Genomic DNA, 19949 nt, shown 5'->3' on the forward strand with positions numbered 1-19949 from the left:
TTCTTTCTCACATAAAGCAGAGGTAGGCAGGAGTCCAGGCCAGGTAGGTGGCCTTTTGCCGTGATTCTAGCTGTGGACTTGGGGACTTGGGTTCCTTCTGTCTTATTACTCTGACATCCCATTGGGTTTAATCTCACCTGTCTCATCCAAGCAGTCTCACCTGTACCTCAGTTCTGCTCTAACTCCCTGGAGGGGGAACAGGTGGTTTCATGGACACACCTAAATGCAAGAGGTCAGCCAAGTGGCTGTCTTCCCTGCGCAGACCCAGGAGTGAGGTTGGAGGTGGGTAAGAGAAGGAAAGGATAGTTACTGGGGAAGTTAGCCATTACTGTGACAGCCCTTGTTTAGGATGTTATAGACTGGGTGTTCCCTTACATTTAATAAAATCAGAAGACTTGTAAGACATGTAAGCCAGATGAATTTCTTTTTAATGAGAAGCCAGAAATTGACTGACACAGATGGAAGGTGCACAGAAACCTCAGATCCTGATTGTACATGTTGCGGCGCTTTTCATTTGAGGGTTCAATTAGATGTTTTTCTTTCTGCTCAGGGAAATATAAGCGCTCCAGCTGGGTCCCATATTCCAGAACCTTGTTCCTTCTGAATTCCCGTTGAGATCCTTCATCTTTGTAGCAGTGACTTTGTACTGGAATTAAAACCTGACTTCTCCAAGCAGTTCAGGAGAGAGCATCAGGAGATCTTGTTAGTCATTATAGGTGGAAGAGATCATGGGAGATGGGCAGGTGGTTCCTGTCTCTGCACACCTGGATGGTCTCTGCTATCATAGGCTCGAAGTCTTCATTCTCAGAAATTTTGTTCCTAAGCAACCTAGTGGATTCATTTTCAGAGGCAAACAGTAAAACTGGGTGTAACTTCAGAGCATCTGTTGTCATTTAAAAAGTAACAGGCATGAATGTGCATACCTTCTTCATGATCGACAGGGCTTACTGAGAAAGGCCAGGGTTATCAGTAGCTGCGGCTTCAGATCTTAGCTGGGAGGGTGAGAATAGTAGGGGGGAGGAGGCAAAGATTTTTGTGATTTTCATGCAGGAACAGGTTCATACTGTGGCTTATGCCCTCCAGGTGAACAGATTTCAGACTACAGTAGACCTGAAAGTTAACAATGACTCCCGTTTCCTCTGTTGCAGTTATGGTTTCAGAGGCATGTCTGGGGTCCTGGGGTCCTGGTACAGACGCAATACCCTATTGGAGGTGGCCAGGGACCCAGGCTGCCTTGATGCTGGTGGTCTCCTCTCCTCCTTCAGTGGATGGGAGTGGTACTGGGGATTGCTGGAGTGGGAGAGCTGAGTGAGCGTAGTTATAGCCCCTCATGAGCAGAATTTTAGGTTCTGTAAGCTCATTCCATGCTGTCATAGTTATGACGCATTCCATTTCTATAGGAAGCCTTCAGGAAGGCGTGTGTGTATGTGTGTTGTTGGTGGTGGGGGGACCTCTATGTGGGAGTTGCTGGTGAGTTCCTGCTGATGTGGTTTCGGTGATTCTCAGTTCAGACTGGTGAAGATAATGTATATAGTTATATCATGGTGTAATTCTTTATATATGTGGAATTGTACCAAGCATTACAAGATATTTAGGATTCATGAATTCAATGAACCGAGTGCCAGCAGTCCGTTTGTGACAATCAGCAGTCATGGTGACAGTCGGCAGGGTCCCCATACGTCTCTGCACGTCTGTGAACCAGACACGAGTAGCTCCTGGCTGTCTTCTCACTTGCTGCCTGACTTGGGGAGCCCGGTTTTTCTTCTCTATCCTTTTTCCCTTTCTTCCTTCATTTCATTTAATGATCAAAGGTTATAATGGAAGTTCTGGGTGGTGAACAGAATGTTAAATGGTGAAGTTTATCTAGAGTAGTGGCTTTTAAACTTCAAAAAACATACATCCCACAGTAAGAAGTACCTTTTTTTTCACATGTACAAAACATATTATAATTTCACAAAACCCCTCCTCTTAGAATGGTGCAGTCTGGTATTTTTTGTTCTATTTTTCCTTCTATACAAGTGGTTATGAGTCAGTAAATTAAAAGACCTCTTGTGTCAAATCTCAGACAGTGAATGGTTATAGTCATACACAGTTTTATGTACACATATACATGTAGGCAGAGATTCTCAGAGGTGTCTTCTGGCCAGAAAGGGAGCAGAGTCCTTCTTTAATAACAAATTGTCCTCTTTGGAATGGGGAGAACAGGAGACTTTTGAAGAGTGTTTAAAAGCCTTGGTATTGAGACTCCCCTGGTGGTCCCTGTGCAGGGGGCCTGGGCCTGAGTCCTGGTCAGGGAACCAGGTCCCACAGGCCGGGACTAAGAGTTCGCGTGCCACAACTAAATGTCCCGCATGCCGCAGTTAAAACCTGGCACAGCCAAATAATTGTTTTCTTTTTAAGGGGGCTTCTCTGGTGGTCCAGTGGTTAAGAACCCACTTTGCAATGCAGGGGATTTGGGTTGGATCCCTGATCCCACATGCCACAGGGCAGCTAAGCCCATGCTCCGCAGCTACTGAGCCTGCACACCACAACTAAAGAGTTAGTATGCTGCTACTAGAGATCCCGAGTGCCACAACTGAGACCTGACACAGCCAGATCAACAGATAAATCTTAAACAGTATTAAAAACAAAACACCTTGTTACTAATGGCTTATGCCTTGGTGACTTTTGGTTACCAACTCTCTCCTGGGTCCTCACTGAAAGTGTTAGTTGCTCAGTTGTGTCCAGTTCTTTGCGACTGCATGGACTATAGCCCACCAGGCTCCTCTGTCCATGGAATGCTCTAGGCAAGAATACTGGAGTGGGTTGCCATTTCCTTTTCCAGGGGATCTTCCTGACCTAGAACTCAAAACCAGGTCTCCTCATTGCAGGCAGATTCTTCACTGTCTGAGCCACCAGGGAAGCATTCATTGGGTTTGTGTAATTGAGTGGCATGGCATGGCAGCGTTATTATGGCTGTTTAGTCCTAAGTTATGTTTATTTTTAGTAAGTCACATTTGAAGAGCTCTTTACTGCCAACAAAATACTGGACTTCGGTTCAGATTAATTCACTTAAACTCAGTGGTTGCTGGCAGACAGAGGGTTAGCCAGTTCTGCAGAGGAGGAAATGGGAATGAGGCTGGCAGAGTGACTCGGTCAGCTGCACTATGATCAGCGGCTGAGCTGAAATGCAGCCAGGTCCTCTGACTCCCAGTCCAGTCCTGCTCACTGTGAGTGATACAGCAGGAGCTTGCCTGGAAGTGTCTCCTCAGAGGCTGTGAATCTACAGTCCCTCTTGGTGGCTTACTCCCTTGGCCCAGGTGGGAGGTCTTCCCCCTAGTGTAGGAAGCCCCTGCGGTGATCCCAGGGGTTAGGGTTAGAAGGGTTAGAGCCCTTAGGGTTAGGGTTTAGGGTTAGGGTAGGGTTAGAAGGGTTAGAGCCCTTTCGGTATTTTCCCTCCCAACAGAAGCCGGGGGCATCCTGACCTGCAGCTGTGGTGCCAGCCTTGGAAGCAGCATCTGGCGGAGGGGCGGTCTCATTCCAAACACATCCGTGTCACTGAAGCCAAGAGTAGGGAGGAAGCCCCAAGCTATAGAACTTTGAACGGGGCGATGGAGAAGCCCCTGCCCCTGCCCACCTCTGTGGAGGAGTCCTATATCACCAGCGAGCACTGCTACCAGAAGCCCCGCACCTACTACCCAGCTGTGGAGCAGAAGCTAGTGGTGGAGACCCGGCGCTCTGCCCTCGACGACGCTGTCAACCCCCGCCACGAGAACGGTGATGATTCCCTGTCTCCACGCTTGGGCTGGCCTCTAGACCAAGACAGGAGCAGAGGGGACAGTGACCCCAAACCCAGTTCCCCAAAGGTACTGGCTCGCTTGTGCTTGTTCTTGTTTGAGATCTTGTATCGTCTCTTCCCAGGGCTAAATGTTCAGTGGAAGATGTTTATGATAGAGTTGTGTTTATTTTAAAATTGCATATAAATCTGTTTATCATATTCTTTTTCTTTTGTCTTTTAAAATGAGTACAAAGTCAAAAGAGCCCACTTAAACCCCAGATATCATTGGTTCTAGGAAATGTCGGCAAAATGGCAGAGTCAGTGGTGGTGAGGGTGGAGGGGTCGGAGGCAGCCAGAAGAAAAGGGTAATTGACTGGAACTTGACAAATAATAACAAGTTAGGAAAATGAGGTTTTTTTTTCCTTCGGTGCAGTCTATCATTGCATCTGGGTGCTAATCCTCAGCAAGAGCAGAGAGCGAGTCAAGTGTTCTGTCAGGCGTGTTTCAGTACAATTCTATGACGACTTTACTTTTGACTTTGTAGCCCTGGCGCAAGGACAGTCCATTTTGTCCAAATGTTTGCTGGTTTAATCAGTTTTCCCAAGAGATACTCCCAGGTTCTTGTTACTCACGTCGTTCTCTTCTGGAGCCCTGTGTGTTCTCTTGCCAGTGTTCCCTGGTCTCATTCGTCTCATCCTCAGTTGTCAGTGAAGGGGTTGGGTGATGAGAGCTTCCCCACCCTTGTCATACTTACTGTCATAGACTCCACTGAGTGGGGTGATATCACCACCCTAAGTCCATTGCCGCCTCTCGCTGAGGGGGAGTAGCCTAGATTAGAAGCCCCTCAGCAGTGGGCATTAGACCTCGTTCAGCCTGTGTCCTTGCCAGGGTCTAAGCAGGGCTGGGTAAGGCTGGTGAGGACAGTCTTTGGAGGCAGACCCAGTTTCAAGTCTGGGCTCTGCCACTTGCTGTGTGACTCTGAGCAGGTCCCTTCACCTCCTCAGAGGTGTCTTTTACCCCCTGCCAAGTGAAGCTGGTGATGGGGACCTCTCAGTTTAGTGTGCGGCACACCTGTGAGAAGCTCTCAGCACGTGGCTCTGCACACAGTCACTCCTCCATAGATGTTAACTGGAACCTATTTCATTTCCAATCAATGAATGAAGGGTTGCAGTCACAAACCCCAGAAAAGGTTTGTGGTCATGCAAATTATGCCAGTTGCCTAGAGGCACCTGGAACATGATGAAAAAAATCAAGACGTCCTGGGCCTAAACAAGGCAGGTAGAGTTAAAAATCTCTTTCATGACTGGCAGGTTGACCACAAGCCAGCACTCTGTTTTATTCACATTATCCTATTTGAGCCTCATGAACTTTTAAAGTAGGTTTTACTACTATTTCTTTCCCATGAGGGAATAGAGGCCCAGAGAAGTGAAGTAACTCATCCAGGCGCATGCGTTCAGCAAGATGTAGAACTAGGACTTAAAATTAGTTTGTCTACATACGAGCACCCACATACTAACACTCGTCCACACTTGCCCTGCTCTACTCTGATCCCAGGTTTCAGGAAGCGGTTCTTTGAGGCCTGCTTCGGCCCTTAGGCATTGGGCCATTCATTGGGAAGCAGCTTGGGCGCCTCCGAGCCAGAGGTCTGCGTGGCCCTGAGGCGGTTGTTATTATTGTTATTGTTATTATTATTGGTACGGCAGGCCCGCTGCTGCCCCGTGCCTGAGAGAGGACGGGGGCAGGGAGGTAGCGATTTGGACTACTCGAACTGCAACTGGGTTCTCAGATGGTTGCAAACACTGGCTGGTTGGAAAAAGAGGCTGGGAGCTGTCTCCATTCGGTAACTTTGATGCTCTTACATCCCCAGGTGAGGGAATATGTCTCCAAAAAGGTCCTACCTGAGGAAGCCCCTGCCCGGAAGCTGCTGGACAGAGGTGGAGAGGGGTTGCTGAGCTCCCAGCACCAGTGGCAGTTTAACCTGCTGACACACGTGGAATCCCTTCAGGACGAAGTCACGCACAGGATGGACTCCATTGAGAAGGAGCTGGATGGTAGGGCTCCCTGTCCTTGGTAGGCTCTGTGGACCAGTAGGAAGAGCTGCTTTCTGAACCCTCTGATTTGGCTTTCCAGGGATGGCTGTGTTCTTGCCTCTTCTGTTAGTCCCCTCATCTCCATTCTCCCCTCAAGATGGCCAAGCTTGACTTTCAGTATCGACCAGGCACTTCTAAGGGCTGTGTGCTGCCAGGGGTCCCGCCTCACTCTCCCAGTCCCTTCTGCCCAGGAAAGAGCGTAGCGGAGCAGCTGGGCTCTGCTGTGGGCGGTGTGTGTCCTGAGCAGGTCTTTACTGACTGAGTTCTGTGGGGAGCTGATACTTGGATGCTTTGAGCTTTAGCATGTCTGAGGATTAATCTGAAAACTCCTTCTTTACAGCCTTTCCTAAAATCTAAAATGGAGCCTTCTCCTCTTTATCAGCAGATATTTTAGAACTTGACTGAGTCATTTATGTTGCCCCCAGACATGTCCCCTGATGTTGAGTTATCAGATGGGCGTGGAGGACTGAAATGTTGATTCCCAGGGTGTTGTCAGTTTGGTTTTTAAAGACAGGCTTCTTTCTTTCTTGTTCTCTTGTTTCCTAATTATTATTATTTTTTCATCCTTAGAAAGAAGCCTGATTAAGAAATAAATGTTTCGTTTGTGGATTCTGAGGATAGCTAGGCTATTATTACTATAATTGGGGATGAAATAACTCAGAAGAAAAATCCCATGTGTTAACATAAGCAAAGGTCACAGGGTATGGGTGAGGTCAGGCTAGAGGAGGACAGCTATCGAGAGGGGAAGCGAGAACAGGAAGGCTTCCTGGAGCTCCAGGGACTGAAGTGGAGCCTTGGAGAGAGCTGTGTTTCTTGCTACAGGAGGGGTGACTGAGGCAGGATGCTAAGAGGTGGCCCTGTTGGAGGACAAAGACTAATGTGCCTTCACGCTTCCTGGCCTGCCCCAGAGGCAAACCTGCTGAACTGGGGATTGCAGGCCAGTCCAGGGTCCATTGTGAGGGTGTTGCTGAAAGCTAGAGTGTTTCTCTCTCTCTTTACTCCTGAAAGGTTTCCTTGAGCTCCTTAGAACTATAACAGATGCCAGGTCTATGGAAAACCTTGCTAGTAGAAAGCTGAAAGACGGTCCAGTGATGGACTGAAAATTGTGGAATTGACTCTGGGTCCCTGAGAAGAAGCTCAGGCACCGTAGAAACAGGGCGAAGGTTCTGTTGTTGCCAAAGGAAGCTGCCCCGAGGGGAGAGGTCAGAGCCTACTTACTTAATCACTGATGTACCCCCTCCCGCCCAGCTTGGGCTGCTCCAGCCCTGAGCTCACTGAGTGGACAGTGTGGCCAGGCCAGGATGAGAGCCTGAACTCCCTTCTCTGGGCTTTCAGAGTGCTCTTTATGTGTCTTAACTCATTTGGGGCCGCATACTCTGTCTGTATTCTTACATTCCAGGCCCTGAGAGGTACCGGAAGCAAGAAAATCAATTTTAAGTTTAAAGATTTTATTCACGTAAACAGACTTTGCGTTGTATTTAATTAAGATTCTTCAAAATCCCATTTTATTTCTACTATCTTCATTTCATCTAAATACCTCAAGATAAACTGAGCCTTTATAGGAATTTGTATATAATATTCCTTTTTAAAAATCTAATAAGCTGTTATATTGACTGACTATACTTTAACAAATGTCATTGTTTGAGTATTTAACCATTATTTAATAACTTATGTAGTTGTGTGAACAGTCTTATAAAACTAAAAGATAAAGATATTTAATGAGCATGAAAACACTGAATATTTTAGCATTAGATTTTTTTTTTTTTTTTAATGTTATCTAGATGGTCTCTAGATGGTCTGGGGGAAGGTATTTGAAATGAAACTTTATTCTTATAACCTTCTGCCTTGCTTGCACTCATTATACCGTTGAGCTTCCTTAAAAGAAAAACTTGGGGTTATGGTCCAGCACCTGGTGTGGAGAGAAGGCCGGCAGGCTGGATGCTGGGGTCCAGAGGAGGTGCTGTTGGCTCCCACAGTTATGTGTCTGGTCTTCATTTCTGCAGATCTAGAGACAAGACTTCCCCCTTAGCGGCTCCAAACACTCCTCCTAACCAAGTTCATAGACTATGAGTGGCCTAGACCATGGGTCCCCAACCTCTGGGCCTCAGACTGGTGGTACCTCCTGTCAGATCAGGGCAGCATTAGATTTGAAATAGTGTGCAATAAGTGTCGCACAGAGTCGGACACGACTGAAGTGACTTAGTCGTAGCCGTGGCCGCAATAAGTGTAATGCGCTTGAATCATCCTGAAATCTGCCCCCTCACCACCCCTGTCCATGGAAAAATTGTATTCCACCAAGCTGGTCCCTGGTGCCAGAAGTTTGGGGACCTCTGGGCTAGACTCTTCTAGTCTGCACACTGATTGTTTCTTTCTCCCTATGTGTGCCTACTGGGTCACCAAGGTGTTGGGGGACATCTTAGGTGAGCCTGAACCAGATCTGAGGTATTTCCAGTGGCTTTAGCAGGGGCCTCTCAGCAATTGTGAGCTTCCCAGGTGACTCAGTGGTAAAGAACCTGCTTGCCAATATAGGAAGACATGAAAGACATGGATTCTATCCCTGGGTTGGAAAGATTCCCCTGGAGGAAGGTACAGCAACCCATTCCAGTATTCTTGCCTGGAAAATTCCCTGGACAGAGGAGCCTGGTGGACTACAGTCCATGGGGTCACAAAGAGTCAGACACAACACCAGCTGAGTGCACACACACACGCTCAGCACTTGCGATGGCTTCTCTTGTTGCGGAGCATGGGTTCTAGGGTGCTGGGGTCGCAGTAGCTGCAGCACGTAGGCTCGGTGTTGCGGCTCACAAGCTCTAGCACAGAGTCAGTGTGTGGCACCCAGCCTTAGTTGCCCTGTGGCATGTGGGATTTTCCTGAACCAGGGATGGAACTGGTATCCCCTGCATTGCACGGTAAATTCTCAACCACTGGACCACCAGGGCAGCCCCATCCTATTATTTTTAATTACAACTGAGGATAAGTGCTCCAAAGGAGAGCAAGTGATAGCATAGCACGGTGACTCAGGGACCAGACTCAGATTATAGAGTGGAGTAGGGTTCCCTGAGAAATAGCTTGCAGGGGACAAAGGGTTTAGAAACGTGGGAAGGAAGATGAAGGACTGGTCTGAAGAGGGCAGAGGAGTGTGTGCAAGGCTGCAGATTGCTTGAGGAACAGGCCCTGCATGGTCTTCCTCTTTCTGCACCTCTGGCTTGAGGGTCCAGAAAGTTCTCAGTACAGGTTGGTGCACAGACTAGAAAGACTACAGGCAGGCTGGGGCAAGCTTCAGGCCTGCCTGTGGGGGGCGGGGTGGGGTGGGGCTCTTGTTAAAGAATCAGGGTTCCTGGATGACCTCTCCCCAAACGCCAGAGCTTAAGGGAGTGGCTTGGGAAAGAAAAAATACCTTTCTATAGAAAAATCATGCTCTCAGAAGCAAGACAGCTTTTTAGATATTGAGCTAATGATAATCAACTTTGTTATTACCTGGTTGTGCTCAGTAGTATCCAGCTCTTTGTGACCCCATGGACTATAGCCCACCAAACTCCTCTGTCCATTGGATTTCCCAGGCAAGCACAGTGGAGTGGGTTGCTATTTCCTCCTCTAGATGATCTGCCCGACCCAAAGATCAAACCTGCATCTCCTTTGTCTCCTGCACTGGCAGGTGGATTCTTTGTCATTGAACCACCTGGGAAACTTATTACCTGGTCATCTTACATTAAATATTTAGGAAATGAAATCAGAGTATTCAGTGCTACTCATGCTAGGAATCAGTATGAAACAAATCAATTTACGGAGATAAAAATAGACCTTTTTAAGTCCTGTTAGAGTCACTTTTCTTAACAGAAGGCTAACACACCAGGCTCTCTGATTTTCAATATGGGAAGGCCTTATGAAGGTACTCTTGCCTGGAAAATCCCATGGATGGAGAAGCCTGTAGGCTACAGTCTATGGTAGACTACAGTCTATGGTGGGCTAGTCTATGGGATCGCAGAGAGTTGGACACGACTGAGCAACTTCACTTTCACTTTCACTCTGAAGGTGGGGCAGTAACACTGAGAAAGGTGGGTATCTCAAAGCCTACTAGACTATAGACTAATGCAATAGTCATTAGCTATGTGTGGCTAATTAAAATGGAATAAAATTTAAATTCAGTTTCTCAGTTGTATTTGCCACGTTTTAAGTGCTCAGTAGCTAAATATGGGTAGTGGCGGTATTAGACAACACAGACATAGCCCATTTCCATCATCACAGAAACTTCTATTAGATGGCACTGCTCTGCAGCATTTAACTTTGTCCGAGGGGTAGTACTTCCCAGAGAGGGTGATGAGTCAGTGTTGCTTGAAATGGTCTCCCCTCCCTGCTGCTCCCCCACCCCCAGTTAGTGGTCAGATGAGATAAAAGTGCTGACATTCTTGCAAATCAAGTGTTGGGAACTCACCGGGTCCTGTCTCTCTTCTGCCCACAGTGTTGGAGAGCTGGCTGGACTACACTGGGGAACTGGAGCCCCCGGAGCCTCTGGCCAGGCTTCCACAGCTCAAGCATTGCATCAAGCAGCTGCTGACGGACCTGGGCAAGGTGCAGCAGATCGCGCTCTGCTGCTCAACATGAAACTGGGCACCCCAGACTAATGGCACAATCCTGGGGTACCTGCAGGAGGAGCTTCACGTATTTAAATAAATAAACCTAGCATGCCGAATGCACGTGACACCGACTGACTTCAGGGATCTGGGCAGGGGTGTGATGGACTTGGACAAAGAGGCCATTTTGGCTGCTGGAAGGGAGGGTACTCTGATCTCAAAGCCTACCAGGAGGGTAGCAGATAGACTATTGGGATTCCCTTCTTCTGTGCACATTGTTGAATGGAGAGTGAGTCTTTTTGCACAAACTTCACTTGAAATCGTGCCACTGATGATAAATGGAATGAGAGCCAAAAAAGTGTAGTTGAAAACAGTTGTAAATTCAACTTGCAGCTTATTTAATTGACTTCTCTGTCAGGTTGGGGCATATGCCAAGCCTTCTGGGTTTCTGCCTGGCATGAATTTAGGCAGCAGGCATCATTTTCATTTTTCCAGCTTCGTGGGAATGTCGTGACTTCACCCTTGTGTGGAGGTTGGGAAGGAGTAGAGGCCTGGGCCGGCCTGCCTTCTCCCTAGAACTCTTCACTTTCTCACCACCTCTCTTGCATGACTTCATGGTACCGGGGATGAGTTTTGTATGCTTTCACCCCAGAATTGGCTGGGTTGTGTCTTTTGTTGCAGAACCCATACAGCCTGTGGAAGAAGTAGAATCTCACTGTCATAAGAATCTAGGAGGAATCCCAAAACGGAAGCAGACAGGGTCTGGAACCCGAAGGACAGCATTTTCTACCCACTTCTTAATATTGACAGCTTACCAGTTCTATTTAATGTCCCCAAAATGGTTCTCCCAAATTTGAACTCTTTCACTGTAAAGATTTGCTACAAAGATGTGGTTTGGGAGATGACCTTATTTTATATTGTAAAGAAACCAGATTCTACATCTGCCGCTTTTCTCCTTCCCTGAAGGGTATATGTTCAGTAGTCAGCATTTTCAGAATTGTTTTAATATACTTTAACACTTTAAATTTCCTGTTTGTATTATTTTGTGAGATCAAGGTGATTATGCTGCTTAAGGTCCAGGTACAATTTGTACCTTTGGAGACAATATTTGTTACTCTCGCAGGTTACGGTTCCACGTGTAATTGTTTTGTTTTTTCCTTACCAGGTAAAGTTAAAGAAACTGTTCCATGCTTTGAGGAATGACCCATTTTACCATTTAGTTTTCCTATCACTAAAGGCAAAAATCAAAGCACATTTGTCCATTAACACTCACGAGTTAATTCTGGGTTTATGGATCTGTAATGTTATATGCTGCAAATCTTTACTATGTAAACGTGAAGTAGCCAATATCTCAATAGCAATGACAGGATCTCCGGTGACCTCCGGGATGGTTAGGCTTTACGGCACAGGTAATCGTGGTCACAAGGGCCTCTGTACAAAGATCTGTTTCAGGGAATGCTTTGTCTAGTGATTTAATTCGCCATTTGATATAAAATGAATATAGGGCAAGTTGACATCTGTGATAAAGCTGACACAATTCCTCTATGAGGTTGCTTCCCATTGCTAATGTTAGTGCTTTCGGTGTGGGAAGAAACACTCACGGAGTGTGCATGGCATCTGTCTGTATTTTGTACAATTTATCAGATGGCCACATTTTAAGAAGTGTGTGATGCTTGTCCGAAAAGGGAAGAAACAGGATGATTTTCTGTAGCCACAACTGTGAGGTACAGTGATTTGTATTGATATTATTAAATTACTGATTTTTCTTTCCTGAAAACACATTTGACCGTCACTTCTGGGGAAGCTGTAACGGTGGTCAAATCTCACGTTTTTTTCAAGATGGAAGAAGAAACTGAGTTACCCTAACTTTACCAAGTGGTCATTAGTGGGTTTATTTTATGCTTTTTGTAAAGGAAATAATCCCTTTTCACTCATTGTGACTTTTGTCCTTTGGGAAGCAGGGATGACTCTGAAGTTCTGACCACTTCAGTGTGCTTCCCTAATTTAAAGCCATGTTGGAAGGGCTCCATCCCCAGTTCCTTGGTCAAGTTGAATTAACCCCAAGCTGGAGCACTGGAAACTGTTCTTTGCAAATATTACTGTTACCATTTAGAAATATGTACACTACCTAAGTTTTCTTTTGAGAAAAACTATCCACCTATAAAAAAGAAAAATTGCCTTGACAAAAACAGTTCTGGTTTGACTAATCATTTTGTTTCTTTAAGTGACGAGTGTATGCAAGGTGGACCCTTGATGAGCCAACATTGCACTGTGGATACATATCTATGTTTACGCGCTGTTAGAACAGAAGGCGCTGTATATAGAAATGTTGCTTTGAAGCAATATTTGCAAAACATGCAAACTTCTGTATCTGTATTTGGAAAAATAAAACAGGTTTTTGTTGCTACGTTTCAGTCACTTGTTATCTACTCAATCTTTAATGTGCATTAATTTTCCATAAACATTACCTTTTAAAGCAAGTCTGCTTTTATATTCTAAATAGATTTATCTTTGGCAGGGAGGTAGCCATACATGCATGCTCAGTCATGTCCAACTCTTTGTGACCCTGTGGACTGTAATCCACCAGGCTCCACTGTCTATGGGATTCTCCATGCAAAAATACTTGAGTGGGCTGCCATTTCCTCCTCCAAGAGATCTTCCCAACCCAAGGATCGAACCTGGATCTCCTGCATTGGCAGGTGGATTCTTTACTACTGAGCCACCTGGGAAGCCCTGTAGGAGCAGATGCGGGCTTAAATCCAAAATTCCAAGGAAGTATACAAAATACTTTTGAATTCATTTAAGTGTCTAATATTCAAAAGTAAAATGCCCCATACCACCCTCTAGCGCAGACTGACTCATGCTCTGTGGTGTGAGCTGCAGGACTATTACCTTTTTGCTTGTTGAAAGCAGTGCAGGGAGGACAGGTCTGGCCTTTCTTGTATTAAAAGATGGCACCCATGACAATTAGGACCCTTCTGAAGGCCAAGCCAAACGACTTTGGACCCCAATCAGCTCCCTTCCTGGGTGTGCAGAAGACTCAAGAAATGGAGTTATACTGCAGAGCTTCCCTATTATTTGCCAAATCTCTTCCCTTCCTAAACAATTATGCTTATTTTAGAAAGTTAGGAGTAGCTCCAACAATGTAAATAATCCATCAGTTCACACCAAATCTGTTCCTAAAATCTTTCAAGCCTAAAATTTGGTAAGAGAGGGGTCTGGAAGCTTAAACCAGAATTCACAAGAACTAGCCTCTCTAGGTAAGGACCTGCAGTGAACACTTGTTTAAACAGCCCTGTAACTTGGGCCTTTGTGGGGAAGCCTGCGCCCACAAGGTAGGCTAATGGAACAAGTTGAGGGCAGTATTGTTACAGCAGCAGCCAGTTAAATCAGCACTTAGTTACAGTCACCTATTTGCCTGCACGACCCACAGCCACAAAGAAGATTGTACCACTGTCCTCTATCCGCTGAGGTAGGAAAACAAGCTCAAATTCTAGCCAATGAGAGGTACAGGCGAATTTGGAACCAGGCTGCCGAGTCCTCACTGCATAGGCTCCAACCAAACAAAGGAAAACCATGTGGGGCTCTGGGGAACGCGCAGGAAAAAAATACCCAGATGTGGAGACCCATAGCCAACACATAATGATCCTACAAAAGCCAACGAAGGCCAAATAAGTAAGAAACAAAGGCTTTATTCTCATAGGTCCCCAATTGGTTTCACAACTAACCATAGAGGGTGGAAATAGGTTCGGGAAAATAAACACGAGAAAGGACGGACGGAAAGGACACACGAGATTGCAAGAACTGCCAAAACTCATTTTTCATTATCCCGTATTGGGGAGCCAAGCTCACGGTCCCGGACCCGATCATGGCTCCAGTCCAGAGTGCCTGACTCGGGTCGCCCGCAGCTCCGCCGCTCAGCCAGTGATGCGCACGTCGGTGCGGCGGCGAAGCCGCCGGGCCCGCGCCGCCTCGGGCAAGATGGCGAGCAGCTGCTCTTGCACTAGCATCTCCACGATCTGCTCCTTTGTGCGGATGTCGGGGCGCAGCCACTGGCGGGAGAGCTCCCGAAGCTGTCGGAACGCCTCCCGTGGGCCTGCAGCGTCCTGGTAGCGGAACTGCCGGAATCGCTGGCGGAAAGTCTCTGGGCCAGGCCGGGAGCCGCCAGGACCTGGAGGGGAGCGCGGAGAGGCTTCGGCAACCGGCGCAGGGCCCTGGGGTGCGGGTCCGACAGGCAGGTCTAGGGCGGCGGAACCCGCCGCAGGAGGCTTAACATTCGCTTCGGGGACCGTGGCGCTGGGATTGGAGGAGTCGGGGATAGATGGTGGGGCTTCAGGAGTCGAGGAGGAGCCCGCAGGGTCACCCTCCGTGCCTGAGCTCGGGCCGGCTCCTTCTTCTTTCCCCGAGGGTGGCGCGGAGCTTCCGGCTGGAGCCAAGCTTTGCTCGGTAGCCGCCATGACTCCGGCTCCACGCGTCGCTCTTTGTCCAGCCGTTGTTGGCTCAGCTCTGCGTCTGCAAGGGGGCGGGGCAAAGGGGACTTCCTCTACAGGGCGGAGCGCGCGACCCTGAGGGAGGCGGGCGGAGGGCGCGCCGAGCTTACCAGCGCCGGCGAAGCGCCTGGGGCGGCCGGAAGTGGGCGTGCCCGCTGCCTTCTCTATGATGAGCTCTGCGCACAGAAGTCCGGAAGCCGGGTCTGGGCTCCCGGAAGCGGCGCCCCCTCGCGTTCGCACGTCGGGTCTGGAGGTGGCGGCGCCTGCGGGGCTGCAGACCAATCTTAGCTCGCCACGGCTGGCTCCGGATGGTGGCGCCTTGGAGGACCTGTTCGAAGAGAAGTCCGAGGAGGAGGAGGAGGAGGAGGAGTCGGAGGAGGAGGAGGAGCCGGAGGAGGGGTCGGAGGAGGGGTCGGAGGAGGAGCAGGTGCCGAAGCCACCGCCCAAGCCGGAGGAGGCGCGCAAAAGCGTCTTGGCCCGCCTTGATCGCTTCAGCTTGCAGGTGACCTGTGTCCGCCCCTGCAAGCGCGCCTGTGTACTTGGCCCTGATTAGGATGGTGGCGAGCCGAGGACTCGCGCGGGCTGGCGCCCGGCTGGTGGCAGGACAACGGGACGGTGGTCAGGCACTGGGGAGGGCCCAACTCGGGAAAGTTCTCTGGCTCAGTCGAAAGAGAAGGGCAGTACACTCACCTGGTTGTGGGTGGATGACGTTTGCAAGGTTCTCTACACATGTAGTAATAAAAGTTGGCCGTCTTATGGCGCAGAGTAAATGCCCAAGAACTCTGTTATTATTATGCCTGTCTTCTGAAACCAAGAGACAGGTGGCTCTGTGGGTTCTGCTATTAACTTTAGGATTACTAATGCGTAGCCTCATATAGGGAGAAGGCAATGGCACCCCACTGCAGTGCTCTTGCCTGGAAAGTCCCATGGACGGAGGAGCCTGGTAGGCTGCAGTCCATGGGGTCGTGAAGAGTCGGACAGGACTGAGCGACTTCACTTTCACTTTTCACTTTCATGCATTGGAGAAGGAAATGGCAACCCACTCCAGTGTTCTTGCCTGGAGAATCCCAGGGACGGGGAGCCTGGGAGGAGGCCATCTATGGGGTCGCACAGAGTTGGACACGACTGAAGTGACTTAGCAGCAGCAGCAGCAGCTTCATATAGTGGCCTCTAGCCACGTGTTTACGAGCCCTTAAAGTGTGGCAAGTCGGAATTAGGATGTGCTGACATGTGAAATACACACAGGACTTAGTATGAAAAGAAAGTAATGTAAAATATCTCAATAATTTTTTATATTGGTTACATGTTGGATTGATAATACTTTGCATATATTGGGTCAAATAAAATATATTGTTAAAATCCATGTCTGTCATTTTACTTTTAAATTGTGGATGCCAGAAAAATTTGCATTCCATACATGGTTTTCATTATATATTCGTTGAACAGTAAAAGCATGCTACCATGTGGGAGTCAGGCTGCCTTGGTGAAATCCCTGCAGGGTTTATTTGCCAGAGTTGTTGAGAGGATTAAATAGTAAAGACTTTGGGAAAAAGTGAAAGTGTTAGTCACTCAGTGGTGTCCAGCTCTTTGCAACCCCATGGACTGTAGCCTGCCAGGCTTCTATGTCCATGGAGTTTTTCAGGCAAGAATACTGGAGTGGGGTGCCATTCCCTTCCCTGGGGGATCTTCCAGACCCAGGGACCGAACCTGGGTCTCCTGCATTGCAGGCAGATTCTTTACTGTCTGAGCCACAGGTAAAGAAAAGTCTTTTTAAATGTTTGTCTTCATTAAGTAAATTGCTGTCTCTGAGCTCTAGCTTCATTATCTGTAAAATGTGGATGTACTAGAACTTACTTCATTAGGAAAGAGAATTCAATGAGATGATGTAGGTAAAAGCATGTAGCTCTGACTGCACTTAGGTAAGTGATAGTATATTCTGTTTGACAGCTGGCTCTCAAATATGTTTTGTATGCCCATTTTAGGGCTTCCCTGGTGGCTCAGAGGTCAAATAATTGGCCTGCAATGCGGGAGATCCGTTGGTTAGGTTAGGGTTCAATCCCTGAATTGGGAAGATCCCCTGGAGGAGGGCATGGTAACCCACTCCAGTATTCTTGCCTGGAGAATCCCCATGGACAGAAGAGCCTGGTGGGCTATAGTCCACGAGGTTGCAAAGAGTTGGACATGACTGAGCGACTAGGCACACACAAGCAAACTCACATGCCCATTTAAAGGCTTCCCAGATGGCTCAGTGGTAAAGAATCCACCTTCCAGTGCATGAGACACAGGAGATCAGCATTTGATCCCTGAAGAGGGAAGATTGCCTGGAGAAGGAAATGGCAACCCACTCCAATATTCTTGCCTGGAAAATTCCAGGGACAGAAGAACCTGGTGGGCTACAGTTCATGGGGTCACAGGAGTCAGACACGACTACATGCACACAATCATGCCCATTTTACAGACAAGAAAACAGAAAGACAGAGGTCCTTTATGAAAGGTTTTATATAACCCTTGTAGTTCCTTTGATTTCTGCGCAGAAGGAGTTGGCCTCTTTGACAACCATCAACACGCCAGTGGCCCTGGTACAAAACTTGCCTATCCCATAGGATGTGCTCTTGTAGTTGAGTTAAAGTAGATCCTCACAGAACAGTGTTCACAGCCTGAAAATCCTGAAATTCGTCTTCACAATGAATCTTTAATGTTTTAGCGGGAGCCAGTCTCCTTCCTTTAGACAAGGTACTCTTTTCCAGTCAACCTTAGTCCCCACCACTCCCTCTCGTTCTTTGAAGTAGAATGTTGTTTCATGTTACATTAACATTCAGAATAGTTGATTTACTATTGCTCTCAGGTGGTTGCTTTCCTAAAAGCTGATATTTTTCTGTCTTTTCAGCAGTGGGAAAAACAGGGGTCTAGGGTTTGTTATACCTACCAGCTTCAAACCTCTACTTCCTCTGCCACGACCCTTGGCGGCTGGGTTTGCTGCCCTGAGTGAACCAATAGTCCTGTTTCCTGTGTGGTAACAGGCAGTGGGTATCCAAGGCTAAGAAGCCTGTTGTGAGGATGAGAGGTCCTGGAAAGCCTTCACTGGGAAGGGGACCTTTAAACCTAGACTCAAGAAGAAAAAGGATGGAATTAGGGGTGTTCCAGGCAGATGGCCCTGTGTGGACTAAGGCATAGAGTGAATGGGAGTGAAGCTTTGTGGAAACTAGGCTGAGGAGTGATAGTCATGAGAAACTAGTCTTGAGAAGTGATAACTGAGTTTGGACGATCAATTAGAGATTGAATCCTAAAGAGCCTGAAATTCCATGTTGAAAAATTGAATCCTTGTCCTCTTGCAGAAGGGAACGAACTTGTGGTAGTGGGAATTCCAAATGTTAGAGTTCTAGCCCATTTCTTTCATCCCTCTTGGAACCACAGAATATTAGAGATGGAAGGAGAGATCTCAGAGATCTACTAGAATTGTGGACCCTTAGAATGGCAGGGACCTTGGAGATTAAATCCAAAAATCAGATTCAGTTATTCTAAACTTTTAATGGGTCAATGAGCCCCCAAAATCTATTTTTTAAAAAAGTTATAGTATCTCTTCCTAGAAGAAGGATTTACTTATATACTTCTGCATACAATTTCAGGTAATTTCAGATTTCCATGAACCCATCCAGAGGACTGAGGTTATTTTTAAAATGTATATTTACATGTATTCTCTTCTCTTAAATTTTGCAGGTCAATAAGTCAAGATACCAAGAAGCAAAGGATTGGTTCAAAATCAAAAACCTAGTAAGTGTTTCTCGGAGGACAGAATTCTTTTGACTTCCTAGTCCAATGCTGTTATCATATTAGGCATTTTTATTAGCATTGAATGGTTGGAAAGCATCACCGAGTCAATGAACATGAACTTGGGCAAACCCCAGGAGATAGTAACAGAGAGGCCTAGTGTGCTGCGGTCCAGGGGGTAGCAAAGAGTTGGACATGACTTAGTGGCTGAACAACAATTAGCATTAGGTTGGGAGCGCATAGAAATGGATCATAAATCATTCATTTTGTATCACTTAGCTTCCAACACAAGGCCCGACTCCCAGCTGACACTCAGTAAGTGTTGATTAGAGGACAAGCAGTGGATTGCAGACCATCTCTGTGAAGAGAGAGCTCCAATATGATTTCCTGTCTCTTTTAGAGACTGGTGTCTTTTGATGGCACACAGTTTGGGGCTTTTGGAACAGAAGCCTGGATACCTTTTTTTTTTTTTTTAAAGCATTTTATTTGGAAATAATCATAGAGTTGTAAAAAATTGCAAAAAGAGTGCAGACTTCACTCAGTTTTCCCCAATGGTAACATTTTGTATACCCATAGTACAATATAGTTGTACAAAACCAGAGAGTTGACATTGACATAATCATTATTCAGTGTTCACCAGTTTTATATGCACTCATTTGTATATGTGTGGAGGCCTGTGCAGTTTTGTCCTATATATAAATTCATGTAACTGTTCTACCATCAATATCTAGAAATGTTTGATCACCACAAAGATCCCTCATGCTGCTGCTTTATAATCATGCCCATTCCTCTCCCATACCCCATATTCCCAACCATAGGTAACACTAATCTGTTCTTCGTCTCTTTAATTTTTTTCATTTCAAAATGTTATATAAATGGAGTCATGTAGTATGTAACTTTTGGGGACTGGGTTGTTTTTTTTTTTTTAATTCAGAATAATTCTCTGGAGATTCATGCCTCAGAGCAACTGAGCTTGTGAGCCACAACTACTGAAGCCCATGCAACTAGAGCCTCTGCTCTGCAACAGGAAGTTCAGTTCAGTCACTCAGTCGTGTCCGACTCTTTGCGACCCCGTGAATTGTAGCACGCCAGGCCTCCCTGTCCATCACCATCTCCTGGAGTTCACTCAAACTCACGTCCATCAAGTCAGTGATGCCATCCAGCCATCTCATCCTCTGTCGTCCCCTTCTCCTCCTGCCCCCAACCCCTCCCAGCATCAGAGTCTTTTCCAATGAGTCAACTCTTCGCATGAGGTGGCCAAAGTACTGGAGTT

At 47.0% G+C, this 19949-nt stretch overlaps 2 protein-coding genes across 4 annotated transcripts in view; one reads left to right on the top strand and one right to left on the bottom strand.

Annotated features, from left to right (window-relative positions):
* PHF20 (PHD finger protein 20) overlaps positions 1 to 12836 on the top strand; it is a 127631-nt gene extending 114795 nt beyond the window's left edge. For all 3 annotated transcript variants that reach the window (XM_005900040.3, XM_070381655.1, XM_070381656.1), the window contains 3 exons: positions 3446 to 3845; positions 5625 to 5808; positions 10307 to 12836. In XM_005900040.3, coding sequence (XP_005900102.2) covers positions 3446 to 3845; positions 5625 to 5808; positions 10307 to 10449 — 727 coding nt within the window. In that variant the 3' untranslated portion in view covers positions 10450 to 12836. The remainder of the gene's footprint in view (positions 1 to 3445; positions 3846 to 5624; positions 5809 to 10306) is intronic.
* A 1258-nt stretch (positions 12837 to 14094) lies between these two features.
* Positions 14095 to 14957, bottom strand: SCAND1 (SCAN domain containing 1). Its single transcript, XM_005900042.3, has one exon. The coding sequence runs from the start codon at positions 14873 to 14875 to the stop codon at positions 14336 to 14338; it is 540 nt and encodes a 179-aa protein (XP_005900104.2). The 5' UTR covers positions 14876 to 14957; the 3' UTR covers positions 14095 to 14335.
* Positions 14958 to 19949: the final 4992 nt, after the last annotated feature.

This window comes from Bos mutus, chromosome 13 (genome assembly GCF_027580195.1).
Source record: "Bos mutus isolate GX-2022 chromosome 13, NWIPB_WYAK_1.1, whole genome shotgun sequence".
Lineage (NCBI taxonomy): Eukaryota > Metazoa > Chordata > Mammalia > Artiodactyla > Bovidae > Bos > Bos mutus.

What these genes read in the sequence shown, in the direction of transcription:
- SCAND1 (XM_005900042.3), bottom strand. Translation starts at nt 14,875, where the DNA reads ATGGCGGCTACCGAGCAAAGCTTGGCTCCAGCCGGAAGCTCCGCGCCA.